The following is an 18,265-nucleotide window of genomic DNA, read 5'->3' on the forward strand; positions in this document are numbered from 1 at the left end:
AATTCTGGGGCCTGAGCAGTGTCGTCTCATCAATCTGCCAATTCAATTCAAGTGTCCTTATTTATATTTTCAGTTCCCTGAGAACTGAGCCTGTGAAGCCCAGGATACACGGAGAAAATGCTCAGGCCTCCTTCTCCCTGGATGACCCCAGTAGATAGTGACTCAGTTTTTGAGCCTTGTGATCTCAATCGGCCCTGACTTCCTGCTAGGACTTCCCAGCCCCTTTCACTGCACTAATGACCACCAGGGGGCAGCAGAGAATCATGGAGTCCAATGGATCTGGGAAGGGTCAGGGCGACAAGGGGGTCTAACTCCAGTAGATTGGGAATGTCCAGGGTGCTGCTGTTTAGTAACCAACCTCAGACCTAAGGAAAAGGTATTTATTTTTATCACTTGACACTTATGAACATATCTTTTCACTTTCTTTCACTGCTTTTTCTTTGCTTCTTTGTTTCTTCCTTTCTTTTTCTTCTTTCTCTTCCTTCCTTCCTTCTTATCTTCCTTCCCCTCTCTCTCTTCTCTCTTTCTTTCTTTCTTTCTTTCTTTCTTTCTTTCTTTCTTTCTTTCTTTCTTTCTTTCTCTCTCTCTTCCTTCTTTCCTTCCTTCCTCCCTTCCTTCCTTTCTCTTTCTTTCTTTCGTTCTTTCTTTCTTTCTTTCTTTCTTTCTTTCTTCCTTCCTTCCTTCCTTCCTTCCTTCCTTTCTTTCTTTCTTTCTTTCTTTCTTTCTTTCTTTCTTTCTTTCTTTCTTTCTTTCTTCCTTCCTTCCTTCCTTCCTTCCTTCCTTCCTTCCTTCCTTTCTTTCTTTCTTTCTTTCTTTCTTTCTTTCTTTCTTTCTTTCTTTCTTTCTTTCTTTCCTTCTTTCTTTCTTTCTTTTTTTCTTTCTTTCATTCTTTCTTTGTTTCTTTTCTTTTATCTCTTACAGAATTTGCCAATTGCTTTGAAAAAATATATAGACTCTTTAACTCCACCAACACAACTCAATTCGGACCGTTCGGTCACTGTCCACAAGGTTTTGACTGACTCCTATAGAATCTGAACTTTGTTATGAGGCAAATGGCCTGCAGGGTAAGGGTGGGGTGGGGATCTCGGGGAGCTGGAGAAACTGTGATGCATTCTTAGGAGACCCAGGGGGACTGTGATGCTGATGAACCATGTGGTGTCAGAGATTAGTCAGCCACTAGGAGGTGCTCTGGGGAATCCAGAGCTGTGCTCAGTGATGCTGGGTCCAGGAACACATAGTGCTAGAAATTCAAACAGAACTGTTTTCAAGCAGGGCACCTAGAATATGAAATCTGTGTGTGTGTGTGTGTGTGTGTGTGTGTGTGTGTGTGTGCGTGCATGCCACACATACCTCTACTCAGGACTTCTGACTGCACTCTTGGATTGTTTCTGATGTGGTGACAGGGATCAAACCTGGCCTTGCACAGGGAAGCACCCTCCCACTCTTTATCTTTCCAGCCACATGATCTGAAATATTTTTGGTCCCAAAAATATTTACTATCTTGTCTGTTTAACATTTTCATCTCCTTTGGTATCTGATAACAAGAAGGATCCTTATCATTTACTAAAATAAATAATAAAGGTGATTTTTAAAAATTTTATGAATGTCCCTAAAACAGAAGGAAACCAACTATACAAAATATTTTAATGAAATTCTTGTATTTTAAGCAAATATTTCAGAGCATATACAAAATAATTTATTCTGAAAGTATACTGTGTTAATGCTGTAAATCACCACGTAGGTGTACAAAATTCCCATAACAAATGGAGAAATAAAAACTGTCAGGGAGATGCCACTAAGCAGCAGGTAGGGACTCTGGGGCAGCCCTCACCCTCCCTGTGTCCCTTGGGTCTGGGCCCTTTTCTGCAGCCACAGACCCCAGGCAGCAGCCCTGAGCCTGGCTGATTTGCATAGCCAGCAGCTCTCTCCCTGAGGGGATAAGAGGGGACCAGGAGGAGTTCAGCCTCAGGTGCCAGGATCCCAGCCCCTCACCATGGCCTGGACCCCGCTCCTCCTGGGCCTCCTGGCTCACTGCACAGGTGATGTGACCAGGCTCACAACAGTCACAGACCCAGTGCTCTGGGGCCATCCTGACCTGAGCCTGAGCTCAGCAGGGAACTCATGTAGAATGCCTGTCACCCTGATGAAACGGTCTTGAAGATGGGGTTCTCCGCAGAACTAACTTTCTTCCTTACCTGACCTCTCCTTCTCTCTTGCAGGTTCTGTATCTTCCTATGAGGTGCATCAGCTGCCCTCATTATCCGTGAGACCGGGAGGGGAGGCCCAGATGACCTGTGCGGGAAACAACATTGGAAGAAAAAGTGTTTCCTGGTACCAGCAGAAGCCAGGCCATGCCCCTGTGCTGGTCATCTACAGTGATGAGGACCGGCCCTCAGGGATCCCTGACCGATTCTCTGGCTCCAACTCTGGCAACTTGGACACCCTGACCATCACGGGAGTCAAGGCTGAGGATGAGGCCGACTATTACTGTGCAGCTGGTTCCATTGACGGTAGCTTGCAGTGAGCACAGTGGCACAGACACTGGGGAAGTGGGGCAAGAACCTCCTGCTCTGACCTGGTGCTCACCCTCACTGTGCTCAGTTTCTGAGACCTGATTCTCAGGCAATCCCGCTGCCCTGCTCTGATACTGAACTTGAACAAGAGCTTGTTCTCTAAGTTGCTGATTCTTCATTTATCCTTCAAAAATACAAAACCCTCGAGGACTAGAGCAATAATTCAGTGGGTAAGGCCCTTGCCTTGCATGCAGCAGACCTAGTTTGATCCCCTGATTCCCATATGTTCCCCTGACACTGCCATGAGGGATCCCTGAGTTAAAATAGAACTAACTCCTGGTCATAGTCAAGTGGGGCCCAAAGCTAAAAAAACAAACAAAACACTATTTAAACCCTCGATGTCCTGAGTTCTTCAATTAATGTTTTGAGTTCTTCAACTTTCATCAACACTAACTCATCCAGAGTCCCTCCAGCTGCATGTGGGGCAGCTGCAGCCCCTTCCGATGTAATGTCTTCACTTCCTCATCCCAGGGCTGTGAGGGGAATTCAGACACCAGGACAGTCTCTGAGTGGCCCTGACTCATGCTGGCCCTTGTTATGCCTTTACTTGTATCCTTTGATGGATCTGCAGATATTTCAGAGCTAGAGGATGACTCCTTGGAAGGAGAAGCACTGGATACCATCACCCGCTGACTTATTCAAACTGAGATGTATGATACCTGGATTTTTGTATTTTGCTGAGAATTTATATCAGAGTTTGTAAAACTTCCATGTCACTCTCAAATGTATATTGACTAGAAACAAATGTCACCATGACTTGAACCCACTTCTGAATGATTCTTCTAAATCATTTACGGCTTCTCCCCTGCTTTTTTTCACTCTTCTTTTTGAAGGACAAAAGGAGAAAAATCTTTTCCCCATATCTGACTAATTTCCTGCATTTGATCTTCTCATACATTTTTCTTTAGTTTTTGTTTGGGAGACAGCAGTCAGCAATATTCAGGGGCTATTCCTGGTTCTGTGCTCAGGAATTACTCCTGGTAATGCTCAGAAGACACTATGGGATGACAGGGATCATGCCTAGGTTGGACTAATGCCAGGCTAGCACGCTACCCACTACTTTATCCAGCCCCAACTCATACATTCTTATACTGAAGCTCTCTCATTCGTTGTCTCCCATTAATTTTTCTGCCAACGTCTGAAAATATGAATAAAGGGTAAAAAGAGCTTTACGGACCAGAGAGGTAGTACAGGGGTTAAGGTTGTTGACTTGCACCCACTTCATTCAGATTTGGATGCCCAGCACCACATCGGGTCCCCTGAACTCCGCCAAGTATGACTACTGACACAGAGCCCAGAATAGTTCCTGAGAACCAGGGGATATGGTCCCAAAACAAAACAAAAAATTGAAATGTTTTATTTTCTGTTAGCAAAATTTAATAACTTAAGTGTTAAGTTATTCTCTTCAGTATTGACTCTCATTATTAATAGTGGAGGCAAAACTGGATCAAAACAACATAAATGTACTAAAAATTTCATGAGTAATCATGAGTATTGGTTCATAAATCTGTTATCAATATTATTTTCTTCTAGAATGCAATAAAATTCCTCTTCAGTTAACTTCTGATTTTCACTCATTTGAATCTCAGGGAAACATTCTTTGATCTCATAAACGTGAATTCTGTAATACAATGTCACCCACCAATCTCATCTCCTTCCTGATAATTATGTAAAAACTATTACCTGTCAATGATCAAAGTAAATTAAATGGACTCATAATAGTTCTAATTCATATCTTTTTTAGTTTTGATAGTTGCAAAAAAAATTGGAAATCATCTGACTTGGAGAGAATTTGTGTAAGCAGCAGTCTGACATCCTGCCAGACCCTTCAGGGAAGAAGGGCCAACTGCCCTATCTGCTAGAGAGAGCTGCCGAACTGCCCTACCTGTGAATTTCCCAGTGAGAAAGGTGCTGTGTCTGAACAGGGACAAGAGTGTTTGGTGGCCAAGAACTATTTTCCCAGGCCAGACATCAGCGGCATTGAACGAAGGACCAGGGAAATGGAGAAACAGGAGCAGGGCCCCAGGCTGGTCAGTAGACAGTTGATTTCTCTCTCTTCTCCCGCATAGTCCAATCTCTCCTTTCACAACACAGTGGTAGTTGTAGTTTTGGTCATAGTCCCAGTCATCATAGCTCCATCACCTTAATTTCCTTGTAGTCCTTAAGTCCCAAAGTCTCAAAGAACCAGTTCTCCTCTTTATCTTCAATATCTCATCATCGACTTTCTAGTCCCCAACATCTAACCCTAACTTTCTAGTCCCCTCTTACCCCTTACAGCATAGTTATATAGAAATCATGAAGGGTGGGATACATAAGGGTGGGGTTGAATATTATCATAACAACAAACAGAGGTAAAGCCACTCTTTTAAGAGATTAGCTCAAGGACAAATCTCATCTGAGGGTTTAGCACTCCAGATTACTAGGAGATCCATCCAATGGCGGATTCCATCCAGGGTGTATTGCTTTCTCCTTTCCTCAGCTAGTTACTATTTAACAATCATGGAAAATTTACTTCTTATAATATTTCTAGCAATGTCATTTTGTATGAACACAGGAAGAGATATATTATGTTTAAAGGTTTGCTCTTCCTGGGGACAGACAAGAATGGACTAGTTAAAACAGTTACTTCTTTATCAAAAGTTTTCTTGTCTAAGATGATACATGTTAATAGTTGGGGAAGAGGTTGAATTGTCTGTGATTTTTTCTGTCTCTTGAGTATAGGGAAGAGAAGGGAGGGGCAGGATGGAGTAGGGGAGAGATTAGAAGATGTGGAGAGTAATGGGGAGAGAAGGGAAGAGGAGGGCGGGGAATATGGATGAGAGGGAGGGATAAAGGGGAAGGAAAGAGAAGGGGAGTGGAGGGAAATGGGGAGGGGCATGACATGTGATAAAGCTGAAGGTCCAGACTAACTACAGCTGACTGAGAACCAGAAAAGGCCAGAACCATCTGTTTCTGCCCAAACATCCTCTGGGACACTTCCCTGTCCTCCACACACCAGGCTGTTGTTTGTGGGGAAAATTCCCTCTATTGTTTTCTAGTGTGTCTACAACACTATAAACCTCTGTAGATGAGAGCGGGATGTGGAGCACCTAGAAGCAGGTGAACTCTGAAGGCCTTGGGGGATAATCCAGTGCAAGTGAGCATTGCCCATGACCTCATGACCTCAAAAGATAGCTCTGCAGTCAGCAAGCACATGGCTCAGCAAGTGAACACTGATACAATTGCAACTTGAGCAAACCTTGCAGTATCCACAGCCTGACTGAACCAGGGCATGAAGATAAAAGTCCCTCTTCCTGTTCCAAGATCATGGCTCATAAAATTTGACTTGAATTGTTATCTGGAACTAACAACATGGACCAATGACTGATGGTCAATCAGAGATTTTATTCAGATATAACAATGCTTTCATAAGGAAAATAATATGTGTGTTACATGGTAATGCAGTGAGGAGAAATGAAGGAGAAGGGAATCAAGTCCACATGTGTTGCATATCAATATAGCAGATACATGAGGTGAGAAAACTGGCAATTCTCTAAGAACAAAGGCTATCAATCTATGTAATGAACAAAATAGTTGAGAAAATAGTCAGGTTAATTTGTCTTGGTCAGTGTCTCATATGGTGAGATATTCCCTTATGATTAGTAGTCACCAAGAGCTCATTGTCAATATCTGACTCTAAGGGTGTCTGGTCCTATGCTTACAGACTGACCCAGCATCAGGACATGGCACCTAAGGGGCTCTTAGCCCCACGGCTTATTCCTCCTCAGGGCCATTCGGTCCAGATGGTATAGTGGCGCATTCAGGAAGAACTCTACAGGGCGTACCCAGGATCGTCAACTATGTCAGATCCTAGGGCATCCACACTGCTGCTCCTCTGAGAACACACTCTGAGCAGTCCATGCCACTCAGCACAGGTGTCAGGATGGAGGAAACACAGAGAAACCCAGGGAACCGGCTCTACCCCTCTAGTGCCAGGTGCCTTGGCCCTGTAGCCACCCAACCATATTTGTGCTCAGAACAAGATCAGGAGTCAGTCCGTCCTGACTCAGGTCCCAAGTTATTGCACCTGTGGCTTCAAAACAAACAAAAATAAAATAAAACAAACTGTAATCAAACAAATTAAACTCTGAAGAAATCTCCTATCCCACACTCTGAGATGTGTGGAATGAGTTCATCAAAGGAGCAGAGATACTAACAATGATCCAAGTGCACACTGAGCTTCAGTGGCAAACACCATGGGTCCCAGCTGCCCTTACTGGGGTCAAGGGAATTTTAGACTTGGTTTCCAGATACAAAGAGTCTAAATCCTTCTAAGTCATCCCGGCTTCTATGAACCTAAACACTGAAAAGAACACGGCATTTTTTACTCTCCTCACAAAACTCTGACACAAAAGGCATGTTAGTGCTTCAGCACAATTCTCAGAAATACACCTGTCTACTCTGCCCTTCATGCCATATGTGACTTTTCTAAATAGATCTGGGTAAGTCAGGGGGAAATAGCTGACAGGGCTTGAAAGAGTGAGGCCCTGAGTGGGAACCCTCTTCAGATTCGGAATACCTGGAGGTGAGAAATTCCTCATCTGATCTCTTCCAAAGTGGGCAGCTGACCTGCATCCTGGAGTTTAGAGGACAGAAGCTGGTGTTTCCCAGAGGGGAATCAGTGGGACAGAACCTGGGGACAACAGGTTTCCAAGGTTTGGTCCATCCTTCTTCCTGAGGTTGCAGAGTCTCACTGTGAAGGTCAGGCTCACCTGGGACACTTATGAAGACGGAGCACGGTGTGTGACTTACCTGTGAAAGACAAGGGCCTCGCTCTTGTTTGATCAGAAATGCTGGTTCCTGCCTCTCAGGCATTTTCAGGGATTCCTTTGACCACTGCTCTATTATCTCTCCTTCCCTCTTTCAGGCCAAGTCTGATCTGATTCAAAAAGTCTCTGGAGAGCCAGAAAGTAAGTGACAGGAGAGGGTGACTGGTTTCATTGCCCCATTTTCTGTAACTCTTTTGTCTTTATCTCAAAGACTGCAGCCTCACCAAACGCTTGGTACACTGTAGAGGTGAGGACTCCCTGGACAGAACACAGGCCAGCAGGAAGGGGGAAAGCCCTGCAGGCTGATTATGATCCTCGACCTCTAAGACAAGTTTGATATTCTGAGTGAGAAACAGCTTAGAAGAAGCAGTTAATATGATTGGCAATCCGTTCTCCCTTAAGCCACCTGCTGCCTCCTCTGTGCACTAAGACTCTTTTCTACCAAGAGGAGCAGTAAATTTGCATGAGAGCAAACCATCTTTATCCCAAAGTGCCAGAGAGGATATAAGAAGATGCTGTAGGTCCCAACACTGCAGTGAGCTCAAGCAGTGCTCTGGATAGGATCCATCATGGCCTTGCCCCTTCCCCTGCTCCCTCTCCTTGCTGTCTGCACAGATGATGCCTCAGAGGCTCAGCTCCTCTGGCCTGCCCCAATCCCTGAGCTCCACACTGAAATAGGCTCATAGTAGGACCTCTATGAGGCTACGGTCTTCCTGTTCAACCCTTTCTCCTCTCCTTTCTCTCAAGGTGCTGTGGCCTCCTTGAATTGACCCACTCATCTCACATGTCAGTGGACCTTATACAGACAACCAAGATCACCTCCTCCAGAAATAACCCGAGATGAGATATGGTATTCACTGGTACCAGCAAAGTTTGGCCAGGTCCCTGTGCTCGTCATTCTGGCGCTAAAACCAGCCCTCCAGGTTCCCTGACTGCTTCTCTGGCTACAACTGGCCACCCTAACCATCTGAGTCACTCCGGCTGAGCTCAAGACTGACTATCACTATAGTGGATGGAATATTCAAGTGTAAAGGCACACATTGACAAGGGCAGAAAGGAACTGACACAAAAATCCCTGTCCCATCTGAATCATACTCCCCTGCAGCCCCATGAGTTTGTTGTCTGAGCAGCAAACAGATCTGATCCAGAGAGATCTGATGTCTCCTGACACTCTATCGAAGTCCTGGAACAGGCTTTATACAGGTATCATGAAGGGTGAATTTTGGATTATAGGATGAAGTGTCATGGTGTTCACTTGGAGGAGGGGGTTGGGCAAAGCGGAACAGACTTCAGGATTACTAGAGGGAAGTACATATCTAGTGTACTAAAAGATAAACTCAGGCATATTAATATTTCAAAGTTGTTTTCAACAGATTCCTATTTGAGTGCTATACTTTATGCAGTTAGGAGCCCTCCCCAGGGACCTGGGGCAGGGAAAAGACTTTAGAGAAGAGGGAAATGCAAGGCTAGGAATGGGTTAAAAGGTAGTGCTCAAAAGTCAGCCCAAATCTCAGATTATTGAATAAGACAAAAGAAGCAGATTGATGCTCAAAAGAAAAAAGTCATCAGAGATTGAAGTCCTTTACTTTGATAAACCTTGCCAATAACTCCCTCCTCCTGAGAGAGCTCCAGGCTGAGCAACAGGGAGAGGCACCAACCCATGCTTCGCTGAGGATTAAGACAGAACACAGGAGTTAGCGTTCTGGAGTCACTGCACCCACCTTAGAGTGTGTCCTTTTCTGTAAAATACCTCCCTGGGAGACCAGGGAGAGTCCTGGAAGCTCTCCCCATTGTTGTACCCAGGTTTGGGGGTCTGGTGTCTGGCCGCTCATCCAACAGGGTGACCCAGGACATGGGGCAGACTGAAGAGGAAACAAGGCCAAGCCGGTTGATTGATCAGTTGCCATTTATTCCATTCTCTCAGTGCGCCTGTTCCAATCTCTGAGCTCCCCATTTCCAAAGCTCATCTCTCTCCCCCATACTCTTCCTTCCTAGTTCCTCATTCCTCGATCCCTGCTCCCTGGATCCTCTTTCTCCCACTCATCTCTCCATCCCTCATTGTCTCTCTGGTCCCAAGCCATCACCACCACCACCACCATCATCATCATCATCATCATCATCATCATCATCATCATCATCATCATCCCGTTGGTTGTCGAATTCCTCGAGCAGCTTAGTAATGTCTCCATTCATCCGAGCCCTGAGATTTTTAGAAGTGTCTCTTTACACATCCTTTCCAATGGTGCTGTATTGGAGGCTCTTTCAGGGTCAGGGGAATGAGACCATCATTGTTACTGGTTTTGGCATATAAATACGACATGTGGAGTATGCAAGGCTCTCCCATGCGGGCAGGAAACTCTCAGTAGCTTGCCAAGTTCTCTCAGAGGGAGAACTAGGCTATAAGATGTCGCGAGGCTGCTTTGTGGCTGCATGCTCCCGGGAGCTTGGTTTTATAGTCTGGTTATCAGCCGTTGGTGGGACTACACGGCACCAGTGGAAGTCCCTGGGTGTGGCTGCCAAGCTACTGGAAAATGGGGGATCTGGCGGAGAACCAGTCCTGATTCAAGAAGCTTGGAGATCTCAGCCCCAGTCCCACACACCTGGGTTCCTCTGCAGGTTCCTTCATACATGAGGCTCGTCCAAATGTGTGGAGAGGGGCCTTGAGCATGACTGTGGCTGGGTTCCAGAGGTCTTCGGCTGTGTGGGCTCTGCTCGGGTTGGGGAGGGAAACTGAAACCCACCCCCTCTGTCCAGCCGGGTGAAGACAGCCCGGCAGGGGGGCAAGAGACTCTCTGCCAGGCCCAAGCCATACTCAGCAAAATCAACAAAATAAAGCCCTTCCTGAGGGCCCACCAGGTTCAAAGGAAACACCACCTAGAGGTATTCCAAAGCCCTTCCTGACTGCCAGCAGGCAAAATACTTCTTAAGGTGTTTTTTCTCCTTTCTCCAGTCGAAATATTTAATCTTAATAAACAACATCTTAATGCTAGTTATTTTTGTATGGACACAGCAAAAGATGCATTGTACTTGTAGGGTGGCTTTCCTGGGAACATCTTACCACAGACTCAGACTACAGTTCTCAGGCCAGATTAATCATTCCTAACCCTAGCAGGGTCTGAATCTAGTTATTACTTTTTGGATCATGACAGTATTTGTCTATGACCAAGCTCTTAATTTATAGTTAAGTATTAGGCACTTTGGCCTGGCCCATCTCGATGCTAGGGTAGCACATTACTCACCCCTTGCCCTGGGTCCATACGATCCCTCATCAGGACCCTGCTTTGTGGGTGCTAGGAAGTAAGGGCAGATGAGGCTTAGGTCTCGAGAACAGATGCCCAGGAGGAAAATATCATGTAGAGTCAAATGACTCCCAGGTTATGAAGCTTAGCATTTACTATTGTCTCCTGTGCCCATACAAAAGGACTGTCGTCCCATTGCTCATGGATTTACTCGAGCAGGCACCAGTAACGTCTCCATCGTGAGACATTTTACTGTTTTTGGCATATCAAATATGTCACAGGTAGCTTGCCAGGCTCTGCCATGCGGGGAAGATACTCTCAGTACCTTGCTGAGCTATCTGAGAGGGGTAGAGGAATCAGAATTGAACCCAGGTCGGCCATGTGCAAGGCAAATGCCCTACCTGCTGGGTTCCAGAGGTATGGGGCATGCATGCACATATCCAATCAGCTCTACTATGGCAGCATCAAGCTATGCCTGAAGCCCACTCATTCTGCACAGGAGCAGGTGAAAAAGAGAAGCCCAGATCCCCCATTTTCCAGTAGCTTGGCAGCCACACCCAGGGACTTCCACTGGTGCCGTGTAGTCCCACCAATGGCTGATAACCAGAAAACCTTTTTTGGATCATCTTTACAGGACTATTCATAATAGGCAATTCAAAGGAAACTATTTTGTTCTGCTTTGAACATCGGGGTGCTGTAATTTGAAATATGCTGGTTGGAAGATGTTATGGTGATGTATTGGTGTTGGAATAGAAAATGTAATCGGTTATTGTGACAACTTTATAAAAATAAAATTTTAAAAGTAAAATAAATTAGAAAGAAACTATGTTGCATCTTATATCACTTGCCATCCCATTGATCTTCGATTTGCTCGAGCGGGCACCAGTAATGTCTCCATTTGTCCCTGTCGCATGCTAGTGTAGCCCAGTGATATCTGCTTGCTCCAGGAACAAGGAGAGCCTCAAATTGTTCGTTCAGGGTTTTGACGAAGAAGTCTTACCATCTCAGTGGTGGTTGGCCACTCGGTCTTTTGACGTCCCATGGAATTCAGTCGGTAATAGCTCTAGTCCAGTGGCCATCTCTGAATCTCATCACGTGTCCGGCCCATCTGATTTTTGATGCCTTGGCAAACGAGACAGCGTCCCTGATTCTTGACCGTAGATGGAGGTCAGAACACCGTATTACGTCTCTCACTTGAGTGAAACATGGTAGTCCTAGCAGGGTTTTCCATTCCTCTTTGGGATACCGGAATGGTATTCTCATCCTGTTTGCTTAGGGCCCATGTCTCTGAAGCATATGTTAGTGCAGGAGGAATGGTGGAGTCGAAAACGTGCCCGGAGCCGGAGGTTCTTCGTCCTCTTAACCACTTCTTCGATGCTCTTGTAGATGCAACAAACACGTACACACACACACACAAACACATACACACATATTCAATGCATATTGCATCTACATAATGGAAATCTACATGGCTGTTAGGAAAAACAAAGTCATAAAATTTGCTTCTACGTGGATAGACTTGGAGAGTATCATGATGAGTTAATGAGTCAATGGTACACGGACAAACATACATGATGACGCTCGTTTGCAGATATAACAAGCCAAAAACAACAGTGTGTGAATAATGCCCAAAGACACAGAAACAAGAGCCGGGAGGAATAGCTCACAGAAAAAAGCATGCCATAAAAAGGCAGGGAATGAAGTTAGGACAGAGAAGGTACCACTTTGACAATGATAGTTGGAAATGATCACTCTGAACAAAAACTAAGTGCTGTAAAAGAAGAAAGAGAAATGCACAATATCTTTTAAGTAAGAGAATTGCAAAGCACAGTGCCTAAAAGAAATGAGAGAGAGAGAGACTGACAGACAGACAGAAAGCAGACAGACAGACAAACAAACAGAGAAAATCTGTCTGCCATAGAGCAGCTTGGAGGTAAGGTAGAGAAAGCATGAAGGAGGGAAACTGGGGACATTTCTGGTAGAAATGTGCACTGATGAAAGGTTGGGTGTTGGGACACTGTATGAGTGAAACTCAATCTTGAATGATTTTGTAACTATATATCTCACTGTATTTTATAAAGAAATTTGTTTCATCCTAGGCAGTGCTACAGCTGTTTTTGAACAATTGTTTATCTATTATGTGAGAATACATTCATGCCTATCCTGTTTATGAAAATGAGTTCCAGTTGCAAATGTGATAATTGCCCATATTCAGTGGCCTGACCATGATTGAAACAATCCTAATTCTGGGGGCTGAGCAGTGGGTTGTCTCATCAATCTGCCAATTCAATTCAAGTGTCCTTATTTATATTTTCAGTTTCCCTGCAAACTGGGTTGTGAAGCCCAGGATACACGGAGAAAATGCTCATGCCTCCTCCTCCCTGGATGACCCAGTAGATAGTGACTCAGCCCATGAGCCCTGTGATCTCAATCTGCCCTGACTTCCTGCTAGGACTTCCAAGCCCCTTTCACTGCACTAATGACCACTAGGGGGCAGCAGAGAATCATGGGGTCCAATGGAGCTGGGAAGGGTCAGGGCAACGAGGGGGTCTAACTCCAGTAGATTGGAATACCCAGGGTGCTGGTGTTTAGTAACCAACCTCAGACCTAAGGAAAAGGTATTTATTTTCCTATCACCTGACACATCTGAGCATATATTTTCACTTTCTTTCTCTGCTTTTTTTCTTCCTTTCTTTTTTCTTCTGTCTTCCTTTCTTCTTTCTTTCCTTCCTTCCATCCTTCCTTCCTTACTTCCTTTCTCTCTCTTTCTCTCTTTCTTCCTTTCTTTCTTTCTTTCTTTCTTTCTTTCTTTCTTTCTTTCTTTCTTTCTTTCTTTCTTTCTCTCTTTCTCTCTTTCTTTCTTTCTTTCTTTCTTTCTTTCTTTCTTTCTTTCTTTCTTCCTTCCTCTCCTTCTGTTCTTTCTTTCATTATTTCTTTATCTCTTTCTTTTTTCTTTCTTTCTTCCTTCCTTTCTTTTTTCTTTCTCTCTTTATTTCTTTCTTCCACTCTCTTTCTTTCTTTCCATCTATCTTTTACAGAAATTGCCAATTTCTTTGAAAAAAAAAAATAGACTCTGTAGCTCCCCCAACCCAACTCAATTCTGACCATTCAGTCACAGTCCACAAAGTTTTGACTGACTCCTATAGAATCTGAACTTTGTTGTGAGGCAAGTGGCCTGCAGGGTAAGGGTGGGATGGGGATCTGGGGAGCTGGAGAAACTGTGATGCATTCTAAGGAGGCCCTGGGGGGACTGTGATGCTGATGAAACCATGTGGTGTCAGACATTAGTCAGCCACTAGGAGGTGCTGTGGGGAATCCAGAGCTGTCTTCAGTGATATTGGTCCATGAACACATAGTGATGGGAATGTAAAGAGAATTGTTTTCAAGCAAGGCACCTATGATTAGAAATCTGTGTGTGTGTGTGTGTGTGTCTGTGTGTCTGAGTGTGTGCGACACATACCTATACTCAGGATTTCTGACAGCACTCTTGGATTGTTTCTGATGTGGTGACAAGGATCAAACCTGGGTAGGCCGTGCACTGGGAAGCACCATACTATTCTATTATCTTTCCAGTCACAGGATCTAAAATATTTTTGGTCCCGAAAATATTAACTATCTTGTCTGTTGAAAATTTTCATCTCCTTTGGTATCTTTTATTATTTACTAAAATGATCCTTAAAGAAGGATCGTTTATCATTTACTAAAATCAAGTAATAAAGGTGAGTTTTTAAATTTTATGAATGTCCCCCAAACAGAAGGAAACCAACTATAGAAAACATTTTAATGAAATCTTTTTAATTTAAGCAAATATTTCAGAGCGTATATAGAATTATTTATTCTGGATATATACTGTGTTAATGCGGTAAACCAGCACCTAAATATACAAAATTCCCATAACGAATGGAGAAACAAAAACCGTCAAGGAGATGCCACTAAGCAGGTAGGGACGGCACAGCCCACTCTCTGCTTCCCTGCGTCCCTTGGGTCTGGGCCCTTTTCTGCAGCCACAGACCCCAGGCAGCAACCCTGAGCCTCGATGATTTGCATAGCCAGCAGCTCTCTCCCTGAGGGGATAAGAGGGGACCAGGAGGAGTTCAGCCTCAGGTGCCAGGATCCCAGCCCCTCACCATGGCCTGGACCCCGCTCCTCCTGGGCCTCCTGGCTCACTGCACAGGTAATGTGACCAGGTTCACAAGAGTCTCAGACCCTGTGCTCTGGGGCCATCCTGGCCTGACTCTGAGTACAGCAGGGAACTCGTGTAGAATGCCTGTCACCCTAATGAATGGTCATGAAGATGGGGTTCTCTGCAGAACTGACTTTCTTCCTTACCTGTCCTCTCCTTCTCTCTCGCAGGTTCTGTATCTTCCTATGAGGTGAATCAGCCGCCCTCATTATCTGTGAGACCAGGAGGGGAGGCCAAGATGACCTGTGCGGGAAACAAGATTGGAAGCAACTATGTTTCCTGGTACCAGCAGAAGCCAGGCCAGGTCCCTGTGCTGGTCATCTACAGTGATGACGACCGGCCCTCAGGGATCCCTGACCGATTCTCTGGCTCCAACTCTGGCAACCTGGCCACCCTGACCATCACGGGAGTCCAGGCTGAGGATGAGGCCGACTATTACTGTGCAGCAGCTGGTACCATTGATGGCAGCGTGCAGTGAGCACAGTGGCACAGACACTGGGGAAGTGGGGCAAGAACCTCCTGCTCTGGCCTGGTGCTCACCCTCACTGTACTCAGTAGCTGAGGCCTGATTCTCAGGCAATCCCGCCACCTTGCTCTGGTACTGAAGTCGAACAAGAGTTGGTTCTTTAAGTTGCTGATTCTTCATTTATCCTTCAAAAATACAAAACCCTTGAGGACTAGAGCAATAATTCAGTGGGTAAGGCCCTTGCCTTGCATGCAGCAGGCTTAGTTTGATCCCCAGTTTCCCATATGGTCCCCTGAGCCCAGCCATGAGGGATCCCTGAGTTAGAATAGGAGTAACTCCTGGTCGTACTCAAGTGGGGCCCAAAGCTGAAAAAACAAACAAAACACTATTTAAACCCTCGATGTCCTGAGTTCTTCAATTAATGTTTTTGAGTTCTTCAACTTTCATCAATACTAGCTCATCCAGAGTCCCTCCAGCTGCATGTGGGGCAGCTGCAGCCCCTTCTGATGTAGTGTCTTCACTTCCTCATCCCAGGGCTGTGAGGGGAATCCAGACACCAGCAGGACAGTCTCTGAGTGGCCCTGACTCATGCTGGCCTTTGTTATCCCTTTACTTCTGTCCTCTGATGAGACTGCAGGTCTTTCAGAGTTAGAGGAGGGCTCCTTGGAAGGAGAAGCACTTGATACCATCACCTGCTCGCTTATTCAAACTGAGAGATGTATGACACGTGGATTTTTGTATGTTGCTGAGAATTTTATCAGAGTTGGTAAAACTTCTGTGTCACTCTCTTTTGTATATTGACTGGAAAAAAATGTCACCATGACTTTATTGCCACTCTTGAATGATTCTTCTTCATCATTTACTGCCCCTCCCCTGCTTTTTTTCACTCTTCTTTTTGAAGGACAGAAGGGGAAAATTCTTTTCCCCATATCAGACCAATTTACTGCATTTGATCTCTTCATACATTTTTCTTTATTTTTTTGTTTTGGGGACAACACTCATCAATAGTCAGGGGCTACTCCTGGTTCTGTGCTTAGGAGTTACTACTGGTAATGCTCAGGAGACCCTATGGGATGACAAGGATCAAACCTAGGTTCATCACATGCAAGGCAAGCACGCTACCCACTACTTTATCCAGCTCCTACTCATAAATTTTTATACTGAAACTCTCTCATTCTCTGTCTCTCATTAATTTTTCGGCCATACACCTTTCCAAAAATATGAATAAAAGGTAAAAAAAGTTTTAGGGACCAGAGAGGTAGTACAGGGTTTAAGGTTGTTGACTCGAACCCAGTTAATTCAGGTTTGGATTCCAGGCACCACATGGGTCCCTGAAGGGTGGGATACACAAGGGTGGGGTTGAAAATTATCATAACAACAAACAGAGGTAAACCCACTCTTTTAAGAGATTAACTCAAGGACAAAATCTCATCTGAGGGTTCAGCACTCCAGATTACTAGGAAATACTCTCAATGGCGGATTCCATCCAGGGTGTATTGCTTTCTCCTTTCCTCAGCTAGTTACCATTTAACAATCATAGAAAATTTACTTCTTATAATATTTCTAGCAATATCATTTTGTATGAACACAGGAAAAGATATATTATGTTTAAAGGTTTGCTCTACTGGGGACAGACAATAATGGACTAGTTAAATTACTTCTTTATCAAAAATTTTCTTGTGTAAGATGATACATGTTACAAGTTGGGGAAGAGGCTGAATTGTCTGTGATTTTGTCAGTGTCTTGAGTATAGGGAAGAGAAGGGAGGGGCAGGATGGAGTAGGGGAGAGATTAGAAGATGTGGAGAATAACGGGGAGAGAAGGGAAGAGGAGGTCGCGGAATATGGATGAGAGGGAGGGATAAAGGGGAAGGAAAGAGAAGGGGAGTGGAGGGAAATGGGGAGGGGCATGTCATGTGATAAATCAGAAGGTCCAGACTAACTACAGCTGACTGAGAACCAGAAAAGGCCAGAACCACCTGTTTCTGCCTGGACATCCTCTGGGATACTTCCGTGTCCGCCACACACCAGGCTGTGGTTTCTGGGGAAAATTCCCTCTATTGTTTTCTACGTGTATCTGCAACACTATAAACCTTCTGAGTTTATAAACACTATAAACATCCTGTATGAGAGCAGGATGTGGAGCACCTAGAAGTAGGTGGACTCAGAAGGCCTTGGGAGATAAGCCAGTGCAAGTGAGGGTTCCCCATGACCTCATGACCTCAAAAGATAACTCTGCAGTCAGCAAGCACACAGGTCCGCAAGTGAATACTGATATAGTTGCAGCTTCAGCAGAACCTTGCAGTATCCACAGCCTGAGTGAACCAGGGCATGAAGATAAAAGTCCCTCTTCCTGTTCCTGTTCCAAGCTGATGGCTCACGAAATCAGACTTGAATTGTTATCTGGTGATAACAACATGGACCAATGACTGATGGTCAGTTGGAGACTTTATTCAGATATAACAATGCTTATATAAGGAAAATAATACGTGTAGGACATGGTAATGTAGTGAGGGGGAATGGAGGAGAAGGGAATCAAAGTTCACATGGGTTACATACCAATATAGCAGATACACGAGGTGAGAAAGCTGGCAATTCTCTAATAATAAAAGGTATTAATCTATGTAATGAACAAAATAGTTGAGAAAATAGTCAGGTTAATTCATCTTGGTCAGTGTCTCCTATGGTGAGATATTCCCTTATGATTACAAGTCACCAAGAGCTCATTGTCAATATCTGACTCTAGGGGTGTCTGGTCCTATGCTGACAGACTGGCCCAGCATCAGGACAGGGCACCTAAGGGGCTCTTAGCCCCACAGCTTATTCCTCCTCAGGGGTCATCTGGTCCACATAGTATAGTGGAATAAGTTATGACTGAAACTCAATCATGAATGATTTTGTAACTTTATATCTCATTGCATTTTATAAAGAAATTTGTTTCATCCTAGGCAGTGCTACAGCTGCATTTGAACGATTGTTCGTCTATTATGTGAGAAT

At 44.7% G+C, this 18,265-nt stretch overlaps 1 pseudogene and 1 gene segment (V, D, J or C); both read left to right on the forward strand.

Moving 5' to 3' along the window:
* The first annotated feature begins 1,993 nt into the window (after positions 1-1,993).
* On the forward strand, positions 1,994-7,687 carry LOC101545909 (immunoglobulin lambda variable 3-21-like; annotated as a pseudogene).
* A 7,061-nt stretch (positions 7,688-14,748) lies between these two features.
* LOC101545640 (immunoglobulin lambda variable 3-1-like) lies at positions 14,749-15,281 on the forward strand. The segment is given in 2 exon segments: positions 14,749-14,794; positions 14,974-15,281. Coding segments are annotated over 2 exon segments (354 nt in total).
* The last annotated feature ends 2,984 nt before the right edge of the window (positions 15,282-18,265 follow it).

This window comes from Sorex araneus, chromosome 9 (assembly GCF_027595985.1).
Source record: "Sorex araneus isolate mSorAra2 chromosome 9, mSorAra2.pri, whole genome shotgun sequence".
NCBI lineage: Eukaryota > Metazoa > Chordata > Mammalia > Eulipotyphla > Soricidae > Sorex > Sorex araneus.